Raw genomic sequence first — 22,887 nt, forward strand, 5'->3', positions numbered from 1 at the left:
CCCATGGAGAGCCACTTCTACTACATTTTTACCAATTTGTGACCAGCGACTCCTGAAGGAGAGAGCTAAGTCTTGCTCATTGTCATTCTACCTGTCCTGGCCCAGTGCCCATGATAGATGGTTTCTGAATAAAGGAAGAAGTAGAAGAAAAGACTTTTATAAAAGAGATGCGATCAAAGCATTTAGTGCAGGACAGGACCTCTCCACTGGGGGTGACTTTGCCCTCCAAGGAACACCTGGCAATGTTATAAAACATTTTAGTTGTCACAATGCTGGGGATGCTACTAGCATCTAATGGATAAGCTCTCTCCAGGGCACAGGGAACTCCGAATGACATAAAGTTTTATACTTATCAAAAATAGGAGTTCCCGTCGTGGCGCAGTGGTTAATGAATCCGACTAGGAACCATGAGGTTGCAGGTTCGGTCCCTGCCCTTGCTCAGTGGGTTAACGATCCGGCGTTGCCTTGAGGTGCGGTGTAGGTTGCAGACACGGCTGGGATCCCGCGTTGCTGTGGCTCTGGCGTAGGCTGACGGCTACAGCTCCGATTGGATGGACCCCTAGCCTGGGAACCTCCATATGCCATGGGAACGGCCCAAGAAATGGCAAAAAGACAAATAATAATAATAATAATAATCATCTCCATTATCTCCTTGAATTCCTCCATCAAGATAATTATGTTTTAACCACAATTAGCAGGTGAGGAAATGAGGCTCAGAGGGTAAGAGACTAGCTTTGGAGCAGCCAAAAAATGGGGAGCAGAGAATGCAGGTGTTCTGACTTGGTCCTGTATTCTCCCCACTTTATTGGGGGGAAGATTTTGGTCCTGAAGGTAAAGGAGGGCCTTAGAAAAATGGGATGTTAGGACTGGAAAGTCCCCTTGAAAGTCCCTGGGGTCTTCTCTCACTCGGCAGGAGAGACCTGGCAAGAGAAGGGGCCACAGGGCAGGTGCCCAGTTTTGCTGAAGGAACTGCCCAAGGTCACGATGGCTCAGGGCAGAGCTGGTGCCCAGCCTTGGACTCTCCTCTCCCCGGCCCCGCATGCCGCTCCTGCCCTTCACACATAATCAAAGTCTTTTACACATGCTGCTTTTCTAACAGCCTCTTTGCTTCTGGAGGCAGCTGGGCAACAGATGCCACACGGGGGGATTCCTAAGCGTGTCTTGGAAACTTGGAGGAACGGAGACGAGCAAACAATCAGCATGCTGCCAGAGAGGCTGATCCAATACTGTCTCCCTAACCTTTTCCAGCACAAGGCCCCTGTGAGCGGAAGTCAAGCTTTATTAACTGATACAAACTGCAGAAGGCAGTTCAGATATTCATTCTGAGAGTCAGAGTTGCCAGAATAAATTATTTCATGGAAAGAAATTATGCCAGGACCAAAAAAGGAAATCAGAAATATGGGAAGAAAGTGCTTGAAAATTTTAAAAATATACCTCTTCTGGGCAGAGGGAATAGCACATGTGGGGGCTCAGGGTAACAGGAGAGGAGGCTGCAGAGGGAGTGAGAGACCATTCTAGAAGCTCAGGGCAGTATTCCAGGTGAGGTGTGGAGAGACTAAAACAAGGCAATGATGGAAGGAAGAGAATAGTGTGAGATATTATCAAGTAGATCTCAAGGGACTTAGGCAATGACCAGACCCCAGGGAGTAGGTCAGAAGGAAGAATCAAGGGTCATGTTGTCCAATATGGTAGCCGCCAGCAGGCATCTGTACGTCATTAGAATGAAATTAAGAATTTACTTTCTCTGGAGTTCCTGTCATGGCTCAGTGGTTAACAAATCCGAATAGGAATCATGAGGTTGAAGGTTCGATCCCTGGCCTTGCTCAGTGGGTTAAGGATCTGGTGTTGCCATGAGCTGTGGTGTAGGCCAGCAGCTACAGCTCTGATTTGACCCCTAGCCTGGGAACCTCCATATGCCACTGGAGCGGCCCACGAAATGGCAAAAAGACCAAAAAAAAAAAAATTTCACTTTCTCAGCCACACTGGCCACATCCCAATAACTCAATAGCCATGTGTCTGCCTAGTGGCTGCCATGTTGGACTATGCACGTACAGAACAGTGCCATCTACCATAGAAAGCTCTGCTGGACAGCACTGGTCCAGAGTCTCGGGTTACTGGTTTGGAAGAACCAGGTGTGGTGAGTGGATGAGATGTCAGACAATGGTTATTCCACTTAGTACATCAGAGACTAAATAAAGAGGAACCATTCTGGGGAGAAGGATGAATTTGGTTTCAGACATGCTGAACGTGGGGAGGCCGATGACACTGCAGCAGGGCTACAGAAATGCTGGGCTGGAACTGGGCATAAACCAGAGAGGACAAGATATTGAAGAGTCACTGTTACACAGATGCGGGCGAGGGGCAACGGAAGGTGAGCAAATGTGGGTAGCTCTGGAAGCCCGGCAGGAGAGGGGATGTGAGAAATGGGACCATCTGCCCATCTTATCACTCGACACACCATCTGAGGTCACGTCTCCTCAGTCACCAAGCCTCCCCTGACCCCTCCAGCTACACTCCTGTCTCTGAATCGGGCAGTTGTTGCGAGACACACTCATGTGTGCACTTAATGGCCCATGTCTACATGCTTCTCTGATGTGTGGGCACATCCACCACCACTGCAAGCAATGTCAGATCGGGGGACTGCATCTTCTCATCCCCCTGAACCCTCCGAACAGCAGACAGGTGGGCCTGTATTCAGCACAGAAACCAGTTCGTACAAGCTGGCTCACCCTACAGCAGACCGAGACCCCATGAGACCATGCCCACCCCTGCTGCACATGAACTTCTAAGTAAACACAAAGGGGCTGGGCCTGACTGTGGTCCCGCCAACTCCTCCACCCACACAGACACTCACTGGAAGGGGAGCTTCTCATCGTTGGGCTTGATGCAGCGGACGTAGTGAGGTGTCGTGGCGTTCAGGGTCTCCATGAGCAGGTGCAGGGAGGTGCGGAACTGGGGAGACAGAGGTCAGCACTGTGATGGATTCTTCAGCCTCTGTGGCTGTATAAGGAACATGAAGGTATCCACGGACGGGGGGTGGCAGCTGCCAATGCTCTTATTTTGATTACAGGGAGACACTCAGGGGCTGGGGGTCAGATTCCAGCTAAGACAGCCTACCTGGCTGCATGACCAAAACCAAGTCCCTAACAAGTCCTGGCACCAGGGATCCTCAGGCACGTGGGGAGGGACCTCCCGGGGGCATGTCACTCGGTGCCCTGATCAGAGGAGATCAGGAGAGCAGGTGCTAGGAGCCTGGGAGGGAGCATCACTGTGCCTGGAGGCCATCAGCCCTACCCATGAGGTCCTGTAGCCTTGAAACGGGACACCTGGACATCCTGGGAGAGACCGCATTCCAGGAAATATCCAGAGTAGGAAACCATTGAAGGGGAAAGGTTAGTGGCTTCTAGGGTCTCAGCAGGCACTCACTTCTCTTGAGAGACACGCTGGATATGAAATCCCACAGGGACCCCATAGCAGGAGCTGGTTTTCAGTTTTCTGGTCCCCAAGCTGTTTACCCCCTCCCTCCACAACTAGACCTCTGGACCTCTGGCCTCACCCACAGGTGTCACTGGTCCTGCAATGTGGTCCCACCAGTGGGATTAGATACACAGCTGGATTCATCCTCTCTTCTGCCATTCTCTCTGGAGAGGGTTTTGTACTTTCCTTCTTCAAAGGGCACAGAAGGGACGGCTGGGCTGGGGGCTGGGGATGCAGACACCACAGCCGCTCTGGCCTCCCTCTGACTCTGCACCTACTTCCTTCGTCTCCAGAGAGGCAGCCCCATCACCCCTGCCATGGCCCTCAGCTTCCCGCCACGAGCCCTGGGGCTAACCTGGTGGCCCACGGTCTTCTTGTGCTCCTTGTTAGAGGTTTTCAAGGGGGGTCTGGCTGAACGAACACTGATCTTTGATGATGAGGCGGTGGCAGGAACAGAGTCTTTGTCATCATGGAACAAGTCAGCCACGAGTGGGAACTAGAAACAAGCACAGGAAGAAGATGAAGAATAAGAGTTCTTGGGCTCTGTGCTGCTCCCACACTTTCCAAGTAGCTTTCAGGATACACCCCGGAGAACTGGAAACACATGTCCATGAGAAGACTTGTCCACCAGTGTCCACAGCAGTGTTGCTGCCAACAGCCCCAAAGCAGGAACAACCCAAATGCCCATCAACTGGTGAATGGAAGAGCGGAATGGGTGTGTACACACAACAGAATATCATCAATAGTATAAAGGGATGGAGTCCTTGCCCATGCTACAACCTGCATGAACCTTGAAAACACACCAAGGGCAAGAAGCCAGCGACAGATGACCACTTAGTGTATGATTCCATGAAATGTCCAGGAAACAGAAAGCAGGTTAGTGTTTACCAGGGGCTGGGGGGCGGGGGTAAGTAGAGTGACTGCTGATGGGGGCAGAGTTTTTTCTTGGAGTCATGAAAATATTCTGGAACTTAGGGTGGTGATGGTTGTACAACTTGGTGAATATTCTAAAACCACTGAATTATACCCTTTAAAAGGGTGGTTCTGGGGTATAAAGAAAGGGAGGAAAAGAAAGGAAGGAAAAAAGGAATTCTCCTGGACAATCTTCCTTAACCTTTACCTACAAAGATGCACAAAACTTTTCCTTTTGGTGTGGTAGAAAGGAGCTCTGTTCTAATAAAGCCATTTAAATTTTTTCCATATTTATTACAACTGGACCTTGTCAAGTTACTCAAGTTCCCTGAGCCTTAATTTCTTCATCAGGAAAATGGGGATAAGAATGTACCGTTATATGGAACTGTCACGAGACTGCAAAAGATGCCCTCTCTGTGAATGTGTGCACCAGGGTGGAGGTCAGGCTGTGCACAGGGTGCAGATGGTCCAGGGAGTCCCAGCCCTCCCCACCTGTAAAACCATCCTGCCAGCATCCCTGGGGAAGTCTGTGCTGGGGACAGAATCAAGTATTATAAGGCTACCACCCCATGCCTGAGGATGCGAGGGAACACAATGAGCATCAAGAGTCTGTTCTCAGAGTTCCCGTCGTGGCTCAGCAGAAACGAATCTGACTAGTATCAATGAGCATGCAGGTTCAAACCCTGGCTTTGCTCAGTGGGTTAAGGATCTGGCATTGCCATGAGCTGTAGTATAGGTGGCAGACATAGCTCAGATCTGGAGTGGCTGCAGCTGTGGTGTATGCCAGTGGCTACAGCTCTGATTTGACCCTTAGCCTGGGAACACCCATATGCTGCAGCCTTTAAAAAAAAAAAAAAAAAAAAAAAAAAAAGACTCTGTTCTCTCACCCTGAGCCACTTCTGATCCCAACAGAAGAGAGGTTCAAGGCTAGTGCCTCAGTCCCCAGGCTCTGCTCCTTCCAATCCCCAGCAGCCTTCTTCCCTAACCCCCATTAAGACATGTGTCACCTATCTCCTCCTGCCAATCCTGACTGCCTCAGTCATATCTACAGCCATACCACCCTGAACACACCCGATCTTGTCTGAATGCCCTAGTCTGCCTTCCAGGGGCTCCACAATCTGATCGCACTCAGCCCCTCTCAGACAACACCTTTTAAAGCAATGAAGTTGATCGCTTTGCTGCCATAAACCACGTGCTCATTATTCCCACCTCTACGCCTCTGTTCACTGTTATTCTTTTCTCACACACCCACCCCTCCTCCTCTATGCTCATCCCAAGGGTCCCACATCTCTCAGGGTCCAGCCCACATCTCTCAGGGTCCAACCCCCCGTCCTCCACAATCCTTTCACAGACCTCCCTATCCCTCATGTCTGCCTCCCCCAGGCTCAGCCAGTGGCAACAACTGGGTACCGCCCGAGGTATATGCTGGGCCTTGGGCCCTATGCTTGCTGAACCTACACCTCTGAATCTTCCCCCTGGATGGAGAAAGAGAACTGAAGAGAGGATTAAAGGAGATAATCCATGTAAGTACAGAGAAGAGTGCCCAGCAGAGCATAAGCAGTCAGATGTGAACCAGATTCATTATTTTTATTAGGGGGTATATACCTGAAAACTGTGTGCACTGTGAAAGCACAGGTGCCTGATAAAAGTCCTATTTTTGAGCTGAAGTGGAAAAAGACTCACAGAATTTAGATCTGGCAGAACCATAAAGATTAACACTCACCCTTGTGTGACAGGTGACGAAAGAACAGGTCAGGGAGGAGGGGATGTACAAGAACACCAATCCAACCCCCATTCGCCCAGAGGCAAGCATGGCAAGTGGGCAGTATGAGCCTGCTGGTTAGTGGCTGAGCCAGAGCTGGAACCACCAACCTAGATCCCTCTGGAGACTTTTTTTTTTTTTTTTTTTTTTGCCTTCTCTAGGGCCGCTCCCGAAGCATATGGAGGTTCCCAGGCTAGTGGTCTAATCAGAGCTGTTGCTGCTGGCCTACGCCAGAGCCACAGCAACATGGGATCCAAGCCATGTCTGCAACCTGCACCACAGCTCATGGCAATGCCAGATCCTTAACCCATTGAGCGAGGCCAGGGATTGAACCCGCAACCTCATGGTTCCTCGTCAGATTCGTTAACCCCTGCACCACGACAGGAACTCCTGAAGACCTCTTTTCTAAGATGCAGCAGCTCCACTCTCTTCCAACTTCCTGCCTAATTTTCTCACCTTTTTAAATTTCATTTTTAAAATTTTTTTGCACCCAGGGCATATGGAAGTTCCTAGGCAGGCTAGGGGCTGAATTGGAGCTTCAGCTGCAGGTTCACACCACAGCCATGCCAGATCCGAGCTGCATCTATGACCTATGCCTCAGCTTGGGGCACTTCTGGATCTTTAACCCCTGAGCAAGGCCAGGGATAAAACTCACATCTTCATGGATACTACACTGGGTTTTTAACCCGTTGGGCCACAGTGGGAACTCCCTCTCACCACTCCTTTCCAGCACTTTTCACTGGTCCATCTTCCTAAAATTCTCTCCTTTGAGTTGCTGTTTCCCAGCACTGGATCCTCACCACTTAACTTCTTTAACACTGGACAGTATCATTTAGGCCTGGGGCTTCAACTCTCACCTTCCGGCCCATCCCTCCAACTTGCTCTTCTTCTACCACCATGATCCAGAATTCCAACCTCCTGCTCAAAATCCTCCTCCTCCCTCTGGGTTTCCCCCTGGAAACTCCGAATTCAAGATGGCTCAAATACCCCCCCCCCCCACTGCTGTCTTTAGGCAAGAGATCCTGCCATCATCCTATTTCTCATCCTCATCAACTACCAAGTTCTGTCCACAGTCAGATCTCAGCAGCCCTTTCTTTATCAACCACAATGTGGCCGCTGCGCTTCAGGCCTACCTGAGCTCTCTCCCAGTCACTGCAGTCACCTGCAAGCTCGAGTGACATCTCCAGGCACACCTTCTCACAACCACATTCTACCCTACAGCCAGTTTCCTCTAAACCCAAGGCACACCCAGGAACCCCCTGCTTACAGACCTGCCAATCCTCACCGTCTACGGCAGACAGCCACATTACACATATTGACTGAGATTGGAGGAGTGACAGGAATGGAGGGACTGGAACAGAGGACTGGAGGAGGGGACAGGGGCAGCCCAGGCGTGCATGGCTCTGGTGCCAGGAAGCCAAGGCACACATCAGAAAGGGACATATCCCTAGAGAGTGGCGCCCTGGAAACCTACATAGGGAAATAATTAATGTGAGGCTAAAGCCAGGTTTTTTTTTTTTTTTTTTTTTGGTCTTTCTAGGGCCACACCTATGGCATATGGAGGTTCCCAGGCTAGGGGTCTAATTGGAGCTGTATTCGCCAGCCTACACCACAGCCACAGCAACGCTAGATCTGAGCCATGTCTGCAATCCACACCACAGAGCAAAGCCGGATCCTTAACCCACTGAAGGAGGCCAGGAATGGAACATGGATACTTGTCAGATTCGTTTCCACTGAGCCGAGATGGGAACTCCCAGGTTCACATTGTAAAGACATTAGCGATTCAGTCTATCAAGTCTAAACAATATACAAACTGATTATATTTTTCTAATCCATATACTTTCAGAAATGAATTTCCAAGATGTTTGAGTCGTGGGTAGGAGTTACAAACTGCATGACTACATTCTGTGAGGGGTCTAATTTCCAGAAATCATTAACAGTGGCTTTTTCTGTGAAAAATCTGTCAACTTCTAAGGTTGGGGCATGCATCAAAACCATACAAGGAACTCTGAAATCAGATTCATAAATAAGAGTATTTTAAAATGTAAGCCCCTTTCCCTCACTTCAATCATAAAAGCTGTGTCTTTTATCTGTTTGATACATTAAAGGATTTATAACTTAAGAACAAAAAATGAAAACTTCTGTTCAAGGCAGATTTTAATCTATGCTTGGCACTGATATAATTTGGGAACAAATACGACTAAGGTTTAGCCTGGAAAATTTGAGAATTTTTTTTTGGTCTTTTGTCTTTTTTTTTTTTTTTTTTTTTTAGGGCCACACCTGCGGCATATGGAGGTTCCCAGGCTAGGGGTCCAATTGGAGCTATAGCTGCTGGCCTATGCCACAGCCACACAGGGTCCGAGCCACATCTGCGACCTACACCGCAGCTCATGGCAACACTGGATCCTTAACCCACTGAGTGAGACCAGGGATCGCACCCGCGTCCTCATGGATGCTAGTCGGGTTTGTTAACCACTGAGCCACAACGAGAACTCCGAGAATTTCTATTTCTTTCCTGGATGTGATACAGTTTATATTTTAAATTTTTAAATTATAGTTGATTTACAATGTTTCTTCAATTTCTGTTGTATAGTGAAATGACCCAGTCATACAGTTTCCTGTGCTGTACAGTAGGACCCCACTGCCAATCCATTCCAAATGTAACAGTTTGCACTCACCAACTTCAAACTCCCCATCCATTCCACTCCCACCCTGCTCCCCTCAGCAACCCCAAGTCTGCTCTCCATGGCTATGATCTATTTGATTTGTAGGTAGGACCATTTTTGTCATTTCAGAATCCACATATAAATGATATCATATGGTATTTGTCTTTCTCTTTCTGACTTACCTCACTTAGTATGAGAATCTCCAGTTGCATTCACATTGCTGCAAATGGCATTATTTTTGTCCTTTCTTATGGCTAATATTCCTCTCTCTCTCTCTCTCTCTCTCTCTCTCTCTCTGTGTGTGTGTGTGTGTGTGTGTGTGTGTGTGTGTACCACATTTTATTTTAAGCACTTTGTTTTAACTGTAGGTCCCTGCTATTGAGACTGCATGTAGGAGAGGTAGGGTCTCTTGGATGGAGAGGGAAATGGGTTTGTTGGGATATCAGTTCTAGCAAGGAGGGACAGGCTTTACATGCTATTCAGAATTTGTATTATAAGCTCAGTGAACATCTCGTTTGACCACAGGACTGAACCAAGACCAAGAGGTCCCATATTCAACCTTGGGCTGTAGGCCAGGCAAGAGATATTGATTACCACACCATCCCACCCCCACCCCAACCACCAGGATAAGGGGACTGGGCCAGACAGGAACCTCCTTGTCCCAGGAGTGTTCCAGTTGTAAACAAACCCAAGGTCTCAAGGGAAAGTAGTTACCAAGCTCTTGTTCGACAAAGGATTCACACAAAAGAACACATTTCAGAGAGAAAGTTGTTCTTTCTTTAATTGACTAACTCCAGTTCTGCTTTCAGAGCTGCTGGAAAGTCTATTTACTGGTAACAGAAGCACTACAGTTCATCTTAGGGCAGCCCTAGGAGAGAGGATCCACCTGGCCTTTCTAAAAATTTGCTTCCTTGAGTCTCGAAAACACTTAGATAAAAGCTTCAAACAAACCAAGCACTTCCCTCATACTGTATGTCACTTATTTCAAAGTGTCCGTAGGCACTGGCTTTGGTATTCGCTGCTATTCAAGTCTATATATAGATTTTAAAAGCCTGAGGCAGATCTATTTGAAAAAGGATTAAAAGAAGGAGGAAAACACGCTCTCTAGACCAATTGACAGTTTAAGAAAAATGTCAACTATGACTATATACATAGCTGTGACCTTAGAAATTATGCCTATTCACTGTTTATATGAACATAAAATATCATTTCCTTAAAAGAGATGCGTGAAACTAAAATAAGACACACTATAATAACCATTTGATTGGAATTGCTTGCCTAGAATCTTATCTTTAAAAGCTCTGGCTGTAAAAATCATAAAAAAATGACTTTTCTTTTCATCAATTCTTTTATATGATAAATGCTACCCTCTGGGGTGGTGGGGGGGAAATCTCAAACATTCAAGAAATATTTGGAGGAAAAGTCTCAGGACTTCACTCTTCACAAAGAAGGAAAGAGGAACTTTATACATGGCAGAGAATTAATGTATTGTTTTAGTGATTAAAGTTCCCCCTTACATAGTTACCTATTTACTCTAAATATTGGTTGGAAGCTTTTTTAACTTTCAGTACAAACTGATTTTTAAACAGGAAGCACGCCAAAAACACTTAAAAGCAAATGTTATATATAATACGTTGACTCAAAAGCTATGTATTTTTTAAAGCAAATGTATTTGCTCAAAATGAAATGTGCGTATACGCTGTAAGGAACCAAGCAGTATGGAAAGCAATGGACATACACTGCGAAACGCCACGCCTGCCTGGGAACATGGCCCTTAGCCCTCGCTGCCCTTGCTGCCCAGCACCTGCCGGCATAAACTCTGGATCCACTGCTCATTGCTCTGACCTACACTCAGGAGAACAGGAAATAATCTCTAGAGGAAAAAATTCTTTTGAAAATTTATTTTCAAGATACATAAATTACTTTTTAAAAAATTTAATTATAGTTGATTTACAACATTGTGCCAATGTCTGCTGTACAGCAAAGTGACCCAGCCATACCTATATATACATTCCCTTTCTTATAGATAAATGATTGCTTTTTTTTTTTTTTTTTTTGCTTTTTAGGGCCACACCCAGGCTGGGGGTTGAACTGGAGCCATAACTGCCAGCCACAGCCACAGCCACAGCCACGCAGGATCTGAGCCACGCCTGCGACCTACACCACAGCTCATGGCAATGCTGGATCCTTAACCCACTGAGGAAGGCCAGGATAGAACCTGCATCCTCACTGATGCTAGACAGATTTGTTATTGCTGAGCCACAACGGGAACTCCCAAATGATTGCTTTTTACAATAAATGCTAAGAAGGAAAACCCTCCATCTTTAGTATTTAAAACAAATCAGTTTGTTAACCCAAAGCCATGTTTTAAAGAGGCATTTCTTTACTTACATCTATTTATAGCTCTCTGATAACTGAGAAAACAATTAGCTACATTATCACCTCTTAGGCAGTATAATTGGCTTTACTGATTACATTCTCAGTAACACAGTTTTATTTCACTGTTCTTAGTGGGAGTAACTTCAAATATCTTTTTAGCTGAGAGTGTACCTGGTAATCTTCCATCCCATCTTGCTTACTTACTCATGATGATTTGTTAATTTCTTATCTGGATGCCACACACAGGAAAAAAGCTCATAGGTCTCTTCCCAAATAAGGATACTTCAGTCAAACTATGAATTTACATACAGGATGTAGGATTTAGCTAGGCTTAGTGAGAAGAAAACTAGTAAAAAATTGGGCATTAACTTGATATCATAGCGCCTTATATCTTTCCAGGTCTTTATTTTTCTCTCTGCTTTTAAGTGTATCTTAGAAACATAAAACTTGTGAGACTGCTGTGAAAAAAAAATTAACAATAGAGGCTCAGTACCCTATGAGCTTTAAAAATGCCACAACTGACAGATGTTGCCAGGCATGCCCATCTGTCCAAATGATTTAAAGCACATTTCCAATCGCTCTGATTTGTAGCTGCCGTCTGTGTAGATTTCATCTGTAGGTTTAGAGTGACCTACTGTCGATCTTTGCTTTCCATCTTCTGGGATGTCTGAAATGGGCTGGAACCAGTCCAGGGTGGAAAGTTCTCAGCCCTCCTCCCCCAAGGGTCTGGTAGACCCAGAAGCCCCTCTGGGTTTATCTCTAAGTTCTCAGTTAAGCCCTGAGGGTTTTCTGGCATGGGGGCAGCAGTGTTTGGCAACAAGGTCATCGGTTCTTTAGAAATGTTAGCTGGTGAAAGGGAAGGCTAGAGTTGTGGCAGGTGGGCAGGGAAGAGGAGGGAATCGGTATCTTTTGAAAGCAGATCACAGACCAATTTAGTGATACCTATACTCTTTTGAAATGCACACTCTTTGAACCATCAATTCCACTTTTAAAAATTTACTAACAGACGGAACTATACAAGTATGCCAAAATATATATGTAAAGGACATTCCTTGCAGTATTATTTGAATTAGCAAAATACCAACGTCGTTTAAAAATAGAAAAGAAGTAGCTATGCACTCATATGGAAAGATGGCCAAGATAGAATGGCATGTGAAAAGTTAGAGAGGATTATGTATAATGCGATTCATTTCAACCTTAAAAAGATGTACCAGTGCAGCTGTATAATCAAAATGAAAATTCATGTAAAGGTAGGTCAGGCACAGGAGAGAACATTTTTATTTTATATATTTCTATATGACTGGAATATTTTTGAGCTTTTATTTCATTTCTAATAAAAATCCAGTACCCCCAATCTAAAATGATACCCTTATTTAGAAAAGAGCTAACACAATAGGCCTGAGACTGCCATCCTTAGAAAGGGCTGCTTACACGGTTGACACATGGCTGGTTTTCAGCAGCCCCTAGTAAGAATGGTTCACTGTGCCCAAACTGTTTATGCAAATAATACAGTTTATGCTGAGCACCTGCTTTCCTGCTGGGAGTCTGGAATTCTGGGACGTGCCAGGCAAAGCGTGCCCACATCACTGACTTCCAGTAGGGTCCCCTGAATGCCCAGGCTCTGCTCTGGTAGATGTGCTATCACCACAACTCACTTCTGTAGGAATTAAGCATATTCAGTGCCACTCCCTCGGGAGAGGACTCTGGAAGCTTGAGCCTGTTTTCCCCTGGATTTCACCCCATGCACCTGTTCCCTTTGCTGATTTGCTTCGTATCCTTTTGCTGTCAGAAATCACAGCCATGAGCTCAACTCTAGGCTGAGTTCTGTGAGTCTTCCTAGCAAATGGTTCAATTTGGGGGCCATCCTGGGGGCCCCCAGCACATTCCTATTATACTTTCCCATAGCATCTTCTTCTAAACCATAGCATTACCAAAATTTACAATTAAACCATGTATCTTTTCACTAGACTCAGTTCCATAAGGTTAACACATGTATTGTAACTACTACATGCCATAAAAATATTCAATAGTTTGCTAAATAAGAATAAGGAAAAAAAATCTCAGTGACTAAAAAAAGATGACCCACTAGAGAGGGATTCCTGTTTAGATTCTGGGATACCCTAGAGACAGTCAAATTAAGACAAAAATCAATGGCAGAACCAAACTCTGTGTTTACTGGAAAGTGCCTGACTCCCCTGGTCCCTCATGTGCACTTACCTGAAAGGAGAAACTTGTAACAAGATGGTAAAGTTTCTCTGCCCCCTAAGGCCACTGTCACATTAATAGGAGGTCATAGACCTCTAACTTCTAAGACACACACTATGAGGAAACGTGCTCCTTGGAGCTCAAACTATCCCCTTCTACCCTCTCCCTGTGGCTGTGGCTCCTCTCCCATCACCTGCCACCCTCACACAGGATGGAAAAGTCATATTAAGCACCGTGGACTGGAGAGCTAGACATCTGGCAGGCCAAGGGCTTAATCTTGTGTTGAACTTCACAATGACAGGTGCATCTACCCAAGGCAAATCTGTCTCAGTGATGGCCAATTCCCTTATGTTCCAGATATCAGGAGGTGACACTGGGCCTGGGTCCAGCACCTACATGCTGGACTCCAATCCTCCCTAAACCCCTCTCCTCGAGGCCACATGATTTAATGGGGTTTACTTGTATTTAGTTGTCTGGGTCCATTTTGCTGGGTGTATTTTCTCTGTTCCATCATCTCACCCTATTGCATTCATCTCAAGCTTATCACAAAGAGAAATTAATCTGCCATTTCTAGTGTTATCAGTATCAGGCCTCTGCAGGGACTTCAGTGTCATGCGGTCTGGGAGAAAGCCTCCTAAATCCTGGAGAGTCCTTTCCCGGGTTTTCTCTGAAGGGCTGAAGCCAGCGATGCCATCTACATCAGTGCATGGGAGGTGGCTTTCTGGAACAGCGGGCCTCATGCTCCCACTGCCCACGCCTCCTCGCTTTTCAGTCCCCGTAAGCTTGTTTACCTACCCACTCCAGCCTAGTAGAATGTAAAGCCTTAGAGGGTAGAATCTGTCTTACTCACCTTTGTACGAGGTGTGTTTAAAGCAGTGCCTCACAAGGTAAGTGCTTAATAAATTATCTGTTCAGGTGAATCAGTGCCTTGTTCCCTGTCTGTAGAATTCTAGGATACAATATTTGCTACCTTTCTGTTATGCTCATGAGAAGGAAGGAACTGAAATTCTGGAGATAATAGAAAGTAACATTCCAGGGAGTTCTCACTGTAGCACAATGAGATCGGCATTGTCTCTGCAGCACCAAGATGCAGGTTCGATCCTGGCAGCACAGTGGGCTAAAGGACAGTGGGCTAAAGGATCCAGCACTGCCACAGCTGCAGTGTAGGTCAAAACGGTGGTTCTGATCTGACCCCTGGCCCAAGAAGTCCATATGCCAAGGGATGGCCAAAAAAGAAGAAAAACAAAACAAGAATTCGACTGTAGTGACATGGGTAGCTGTGGAGGTGCAATGGGTTAAACAATTTGGTGTTGCCGCAGCTGTGGCATAGGTCACAGCTGTGGCTCGGATTCAATCCCTGGTCCCAGAACTTCCACATGCTGCGGATGCACCCATTAAAAAAAAAAAAAAAAAAAAAGTAGTATTCCCAAACTGTAGGTTTAAGGGTCCCTTGCATCCTACTACTCCATCTGAGTTTTTGGTTGTTCCACAGACTCCTAAGCAGTAATTAAATGCTCTGATATTGGGATTTCAAGGGGCTTAAGTACCTTTACATCTGCATGTAGGAGATGAAGGACAAGAGATTCAACAGACGCCAGCAGTGCTTTCACTGTTAAACCTGCCACTGTCCCTTCTGATCTTCATAGCTCTTGACCCCCACCACCCCCAAGTCTTTCCATTAGCTGGCATTTTTCCCAGTCACCTCTGCTATCCCTTGCTCTCTTCCCTCCATCATGCTATCCTCCACTTCTCAGTGTGAAATAACCTGGAAACCCTTCACATCCCCCAGCCCACAGCTCTGTATTCCTCACTGCAGAGCAGGGCTGGCACCAACCATACCCTGCCTGGTCTGGCCCTGGACACCCCACCCACTTCCTCACCCTGCCGCTCTTTACCTTGCTGGCCTTCAGGATGTTGATCTGCTCTTCGTACACTGTGTCTCTGTTTTTCTCCAGAAAACCATCTGAAAGGTACTCCACCTGGGGCCATGGCAAGAAAGAGAAACTAGTCAGTGCTCCTGGCCCACCAGGGACCCTCAGCGGCTTCTTAGGTAGTTTCATCTCATCTACCAAGTGGTTGCTGAAAAGAGTTTCTGAAAAGAGTGAGTACATGGGAAACCTACAGATGTTTTCATTTAAAATGCAAAACCAGAGTTACTGTTGTGGCTCAGCAGTAACGAACCTGACTAGGATCCATGAGGATGCAGGTTCGATCCCTGGCCTCGCTCAGTGGATTAAGGATCCAGCATTGCCTTGAACTGTGGTGCAGGTTGTAGACACGGCTCGGATCCCATGTTGCTGTGGCGTAGGATGGCAGCTGCTGCTACAATTCGACCCCTAACCTGGGAACCTCCATATGCCACAGGTATGGCCCTTAAAAAAAAAAAATTAAGAAAACCCAAGACAGCTGGGATCAGGATTTACAGAGTGGGGGTTGAGTTCATTTTGTGGAAACCCATATTGTTTTAAAAAGGAATTCCTTTTTAAATAATCTTCATAATGGAGGGCCTCCTTTGGGTGCTCTAAATGCAGCCTGTCAGCTGCACCTCAGATCTACTGATTTAGAGCTTACCTTTTAGCACATGTGATCACAAGTGACCTGCACACACGTGAAAATTTGGAAAGCACTGGGCTAGCACATAGAGAACACAAAGTCATGCAGAGAAATTCTTACTCCAGCTGCTGGGAAAGAAGCCACCTGAAGAAGAGCCACTCTTTCCTTTCCTTGCTCAGGCTCCCACCTAAGAGACTTCAGGCAACTTGAATTCAAAGGTCAGTTCCCTCTACGCTGGGAACTTTGAGTCTGCCCAGGGCAGGGCTGAGGGAGCGCAGAGAGCACAGAGACCCACCTTATCTGCAAAGTGGACGACGATGAAGGCCGTGTTGGACATGCGGGGTTTCTGGAAGTGTTGGCTGCCTGAGTGTCGGTCATAGAGCTTCTGAGCCCAGTTCTGGTCAGTTCCTTTGGGGACCTGTGGATCCATAAAACCAAGTGCTTTGTGAAGAGGAAGAACAAGTTGAGGCACAGTGATGGGGTCTGCCAGTGAGCTGCCCTCATGAAGCTCAATTCAGTGCTCAGACCTGGACCCTAACTGGACAGGGAAAGCAGACTCAACCATGGACACTTAGGATCCCACGTGGCATGTTCTCAACATGCCCTGCAGGCTCCTGGTCCATGGGTGTGCACTGAGCCTCAGAGAACATGCTGGCTGGCAAACGCTGGAAGAGCTGGGAGAGAATGAGGGTGGAGGCCAAAGTCACAGCAGCAGAGTTGCAACCCATGGGATAAATCTGAAGATGCTTCTTCCCTCTGGGTGGGGCCAGTGACTTCAGTGTCCTGAACCCACGATATCCACTTACATTGCTGAGCTCCTGCTCACTCAGGTCAGTTCCCAAAGCAGGAAAGCCCACTCTCTCGCCAAGCTCATCTACACACCAGTGTCCAGGCAGGGATCAAGTCTGTCCTTTTCTCAGGAGCCTTTCCTGACCGCTTGTGATCTCACTCCAATTTAGTTCTTATACATTGTCTAATACTGCTCATCATTTGGTTTTTGTGTATTGTCTTGTTGCTATAAACTGAGTAAACGTGTTGGGCTCAAGAAATATGCCTGTTTTTTTCCTGTCCCTCAAAGAACTTAAAATTGGGTTCCAGCCATGCACTGGGTACTAAGTACCTAGTGACTGTGCTACATGGTACTCATCTCTGCCTCCCCGAAATGTAAATTTAGAGATTTCACTCCCTTAAGAATTCTGAAGGGCAGCCTCTTTCAATATCTTTAGAGATGGCTTCAGAAACGAAAAAGCATCATTTTGCTTTGTTGAACATACCACAGAGTCACTGCAACCACCACTCCAATGATCAACACTGACGGCGCCTCTTCTGATGGGAAGGTGCTCTCCCCGTCCCTCTTCATCCTTAAGCACTGCTGCACACACCCCTTCCTGAGCTATGGGCCACTAACTGACTTGCCCTTTCATTAGTTTAGATTATACATTTGGATCAGACAGGGTTGAATGTGACCCTGGCACTCACCGTTTTAAAAGGGCTTTGTTTAGTAAATTAATACAATCCATGCCACGTGGAAAATGCTCACACACTTGAGAACAAATTTCTCAAATACTTTGTAAGCAAACAGATTTTTCTCAACATTCGGCTTGGTGTAACTATGAATATCCAGGGCTGAGCGCCACAGGATTTTCAAGAAAATGCTTTCTTGAAGGAGGAGATTAATGGTGTTGGGCAGACAAAATCTATTTAATTCAGCATTTTAACATATATTCTGCTTTATCTTTGTCTCCAAGCATCCTGTGTTTAGAAATACCAGGTATGAGGGAAGCAAGAGGCCAGCCTGGCTGAGCCATCAGGAGGCGAGGCTGAACAGGAACACACTGGACCAGGACTGGCAGAACTGGGGCAGACATGACAGGAAGGGCAGGATGTGAGGGGAAGGCCCGCCTGGGTCACCGGTTCTATTTGCCAGTATCAAATCATCTTCTCCCGACGACGAAATTGGACATCTGGTAGCAGACTCCATAATCCCACATGGTCTCTAAATCAGATGCGAATGAGGCAATGGGCAAGGGAGGCCAAGAATCAAGGTCATGTGTATCCAAATTTCTCGACAAGGGTCAGTCTCTCTTCTCACCCCCACCCTCAACTCAAAGTAAAGGCCAGCAGGAATTCGTAACAACTAAGACTCTTAGATAATACTAAAAGCAAATGCCCAAAGAACTTACTGCCAGGTAGTTTTCCATGCAGTTTAGATATGTTAACTCATTTAATCCTTGCAATAATCCTACAAGCTAGATACTATGTTTACACATTTTACAGATGGAGACACTGAGACAGAGAGGTTAGGTAACTCGCTCAAGGTCACACAGCTGGGAAGTAGCAGAGCTGAGGCTCAAACCAGGACAGGCTGGCCCTGGAGCATGTCCTCATTGCTATTATGTTTTCCTGCCTGATAACCGAGTTTTAAAGGTCCATAAGGGCAGGGTTAGGTGGAAAATGCCTACTGTCAAAAGTCTTTAAAAGATTTAAAATGGGCACAGGAGGGAGTTCCCATCGTGGCTCAGTGGTAATGAATCCAACTAGAAGCCATGAAGACGCGGGTTCAATCCCTGGCTTAACCCAGTTGGGTTAAGGATCCAGTGTAACCATGAGCTGTGTCAGAGGTCGCAGATGTGGCTTGGATCTGGCATTGCTGTGGCTGTGGTGAAGTGCCGTGGCTGTGTCTTCACTTCAACCCCTAGGCTAGGAACTTCCATATGCCATAGGCATGGCCCTAAAAAGAAAAAACAACAATTAAAAAATAAAACAGGCATAGGAGATAGAAAGCAAACCTTGATTTTGATAAAATCCAGACTATGGTTATTAGTACCTCTGGAATATGCAGTGAATCAAACTCTTTAAAAAAGAATCTGCAAGCGACTTCATGCAAGCTTCCTTATTCTCTTCTCTAAAGGACCTGAACCAGGAGCCTGGACCCCAGCTCTGTCCTCATCCAAATGGGTACTGACTCTGATCTGCTGTGCTGGCCACTGGTTACCATAAAAAGTGAACACTCCCATCTATATGAAATGGTCCCAAAGAGGCAAATCCACATAGCTAGCAAGTAGATTAGTGGCTGTCTAGGGCTGTGGGGGAACAGAAAGTGACTGCTAATGAGTTTCTTTATGTGATAATGAAAATGCCCTAAAATTGACTGTAGTGATGGTTGCACAATTCTGAATATATTGAGAAAACTGAACTGGATATTTTAAATAGGTGAGTTACATGGTTCATTAATCATATCTTAACAAAGCTGTTAAAATACATTAAACATAATTTTACTCGTTGTGATTGAAATAAAATAGCAAAAATAGGGTGGAGGGAATGACGGTCCTTGGGCTTGCTAAGCTCCTTGTCCCTAGTAGGACATCTTTTCACCAAGGTGCTCTTGGAATCTTGGAAGGAAATTGTATGCTCCCCTGCAGATGTGTGGCTGGCATCACTGGCCAGGGATACCATCTGGGGCCAAATGGTTGACAAGCACTGGTAGGTGAGGACCCCAGGGCCAGTTATACCATCTCTGCTTCTTGTCCCCATCTTCCTGAACCAGGGCCAGCACGGCAGCTTCCCCAGTCACTCACCTTCTATCTCACACCATCCCACACCTCCATGGACTCCCAGATGCCTCCCACCACTGCTGACCCTCAAATGACCTCATCAATCCCAAATCCTCCTTGCTATCACAGGAGGACAGCTGGGCCTCCAGGACTCTGCTGTCCTGACAGCTCCAGGTAGAGGTGGCTCAGCCAGCTCCCTCCAAGGCCAGGGAAACTCACAAGCCATCTCCTCACAAAACAACCCTCTGTGTGCTCATCACAACACTGATTCTAGACCAACCCAACAACCTGTCCTGTCCCTTCCCATACCCGGGTGGCGGGCCAAGATCACACATCAACTCCTCTTCCCTTAATCGGCTCCTGCTAATAAGTTTGTATAATTTATTACTACCAAAAAATAAAATCAAATTTCACAGTGAGCATCACTGCTCTGGATTAAGACATGGTGCTCAGATCGAAGGAGAGGAGGTGACCTCCACAATTCCTCTATCTCAATTTATGGTCTTTGACCTCAGTAAACCAACCTACAACTATTTCTCCCCCCTGTTTGGAGGACAGCAGTCCCTTCTTCTGATCTCAGGTTTTAACTCTGCCACCTCTCAGTGGACGCCTCATTTTCCCCCTTATAGGGAAACCTCAAATTCCTGCTCTGCATCCAGAAACCACCTGCATCCAAGGCCACTCTACCCCTCCCGCCCATCTCACGGAGGTGAGCACCTCTCCTCCCAGCTGGAATGCTGTGGATGCAGCGATGCCTCCCAGGGACCAGGGTCCACCAATCTCCCCTCCTCCTGAATCCTCTGCCTTTCTTCTCCCTCACATCCTCCTTTTCTTCCTTCTTCCCTCCTCCCTGCCTTCCTGTCTCCCTCCCTGCCTCCTTGCCTCCCTCCATTTCTTCCTTCCTTCCTTATTTTCTTTTTTCCTTTTAGGGCCACACCCACGGCATATGGAAGTTCACAGGGGTTGAATCGGAGCTATAGCTGCCGGTCTACACCACAGCCACAGTAACACCAGATCCAAGCCACATCGTTGACCTATGCCGCGGTAATGCCGGATCCTTAACCCACTGAGTGAGGCCAGGGGTCAAACCCGCATCCTCATGGATACTAGTCATGTTCTTAACCCACTGAGCCACAACAGGAACTTCATACCTCCTACCTTCCACATCCAAACCTCCAGAAAGGAATCCAAACTTGTTGTCTCCACTACCTCACCCCATCTTCTCCTCAAGCCACTGAGATCAGGTTTCTCCCTGACGACTCCCTTTAGACTGCTCTAACAATATGCTGTCAGATGCAGGGGCCTCTGAGACCCTCAAATAGCTGCCTCCTTCCTCACTGCCTGCTCAGCCCTGAAGCCCTCAGCATCTTTTTCTGGCTGGACAACCTCAACGTTACCAGTGCCCTGAATACTCCAGTCTCTGTCTCCAATTTACCTTTCACGCAGCTGCCAGGGAGATGTGTCAAAAAGTGAGTGACACCTGATGACATCTCTCCCCTGCTTCATACCCTTCTGTCCCCAGAGCCTTCACTGTCAAGTTCAAACCCTTTCCCCGGCTGGTGAGATGGAGCCTCCTATTCTCAGGGGTTCCTGCCTCCCTGCCCCCTCACCTGCCACCACCAAGGGCTCTGGACAAATCAGACCATTTCAAGTTCTATGAACATGGCATTCCCTTCGCCCAGAACCCCACTGTCCTCCTCCGACCCCTGCCTGCACATCACCTCCCCCCGACCCTCTCTTCTCAGTCTCCTTCTCCCTGTTTCCAGTTCCCTGTCATCACAAGAGATGATCTCAGAGCTTGTCCAACCCCCTCAGAGGTGGGACGAAGGGCTGGGGGACAGCTGGTCATGAGGGAACTTGGGGTCTGTGGAGTGGAGGAATGTGGGAAAACCACTACCCCTCCCCCACCACAGCCTTCACACCTGCTCACCAACAGTAGCTCTGGGGCTACATCTTAAGAAACCACAGCCCTGGGTCTAAAGCCAGAGTGAACTCTCACGAAAGAAGGCTGGGCCCAGGTAAGGGAGCAGAAGGAGGTTCAGCTCCCCACCATCTGCAGCCTCAACAACAAGACATTAATTAGGAAGGTCCCACATGGTCAGCTCCTCAGGCTGGATCCGCGAAGCAAGAGAACCCTCGTCAACAGGGCAGAGCTCGCCTCTCACTCAGGCCTGCCTCTGTGGGTCCGTAACGCCATCTCCCCAACCTGAGGCAGTGTCTCTTCACTCATGAGAACTGCTTTCTGGGGTCAAGGGATCATTTTCACAAAATTCCTACCAAAATGCAAACATATTGCTTATGAGGAAACATGCACTGACCTCTCAGATCCTATCAGCCCTAACTACTTTGTTCCTACAGGAGGGAGGGACTGCAGACTGGGACACTGGAGGGCAGGGAACTGGGGGTGTGCATATGGTGCAGACACGCTCATGACCGCAGCCCACACAGTGGCCTGAGCCTCAGCGCTGGGGAGGACAGCAGCCTGCAAACAGACATTTCCTACCAGCAAACACCCTCTCATCTGTCCCCTGGTCACTGGCAGCAGCTGTGCTTTGTGGCTCTGAGTCTGACCATACATCCAGGACTGCATGGAAGCTTTGCCACATGGAAGAATCTGGATCAGGTTACTATTCTGGTCCCCATGTCCCATCTCTGCTGCAGCTTCAGGCTCCATCACAGGCTGGTGAGAACCACCCTGTGTGTGGCCTCTTTAAGTCCATGGCCACCCTGTGTCCACATTCTCATTTAAATCTTAGCCTGCCTGACACTGGGTGTCTTCTCCAGGAAAAGTGATTTTTCCAATGGCTGCTTTTTACCATGAGTCTAATCCTACATTTGGCTTTGTGTCCTGTCACATGGGGCTCACAGAACCCAGTTCTTCACAGTGTGATTTCCTGATTCTTTCTCATCCGGCAGAGGAACGGAGTGCGGCAAGGACTGGAGTCTGAGGCAGTTCCACATCCAACAGGATGGCTCCCGAGAGATGCCAAGCTGCCTGGTTGTCCACAGGAACAACTCCATGGGAATCCCTAACCTGAATAGCTCAGAGCCAGGGGTGCTTCCAGAAGGGTGTGACAGGCCACCCTATCTCTCAAAGTCAGATTGATTACAGTCTACTCTCCATAGAGTAAACGGCACCCCTTTTTCAGTTCACAGTTTCATGACTTTGACAAAAGCAATAACTGCTGGTTTAAATCCATCTGTTATTAGAAGCTGCATCAGAGTACACTAAATGACTCTGAATTCCCTGAGCAATGGAATCTGGTAGAAAATGGTTTCCGCAGTGGGGAGTTTTACATTAATCCTGTATTTGATATTCATCTTGCCTCCCCTGTTACACCCATGAACTTGGCCACCAGTGAGTCTGAATGTGTTCCAG

General features: G+C 47.2%; 1 protein-coding gene across 5 annotated transcripts in view; it reads right to left on the bottom strand.

Moving 5' to 3' along the window:
• Positions 1 to 22,887, bottom strand: part of MYO5B (myosin VB) — a 392,693-nt gene that overhangs the window by 82,922 nt on the left and 286,884 nt on the right. For all 5 annotated transcript variants that reach the window (XM_021093027.1, XM_021093023.1, XM_021093008.1 and 2 more), the window contains exons 13-16: positions 16,250 to 16,372; positions 15,297 to 15,380; positions 3,833 to 3,973; positions 2,855 to 2,952 (exon numbers count right to left, since the gene is read on the bottom strand). In XM_021093027.1, the coding sequence (XP_020948686.1) occupies positions 2,855 to 2,952; positions 3,833 to 3,973; positions 15,297 to 15,380; positions 16,250 to 16,372 (446 nt within the window). The remainder of the gene's footprint in view (positions 1 to 2,854; positions 2,953 to 3,832; positions 3,974 to 15,296; positions 15,381 to 16,249; positions 16,373 to 22,887) is intronic.

This window comes from Sus scrofa, chromosome 1 (assembly GCF_000003025.6).
Source record: "Sus scrofa isolate TJ Tabasco breed Duroc chromosome 1, Sscrofa11.1, whole genome shotgun sequence".
In the NCBI taxonomy this organism is placed as follows: Eukaryota; Metazoa; Chordata; class Mammalia; order Artiodactyla; family Suidae; genus Sus; species Sus scrofa.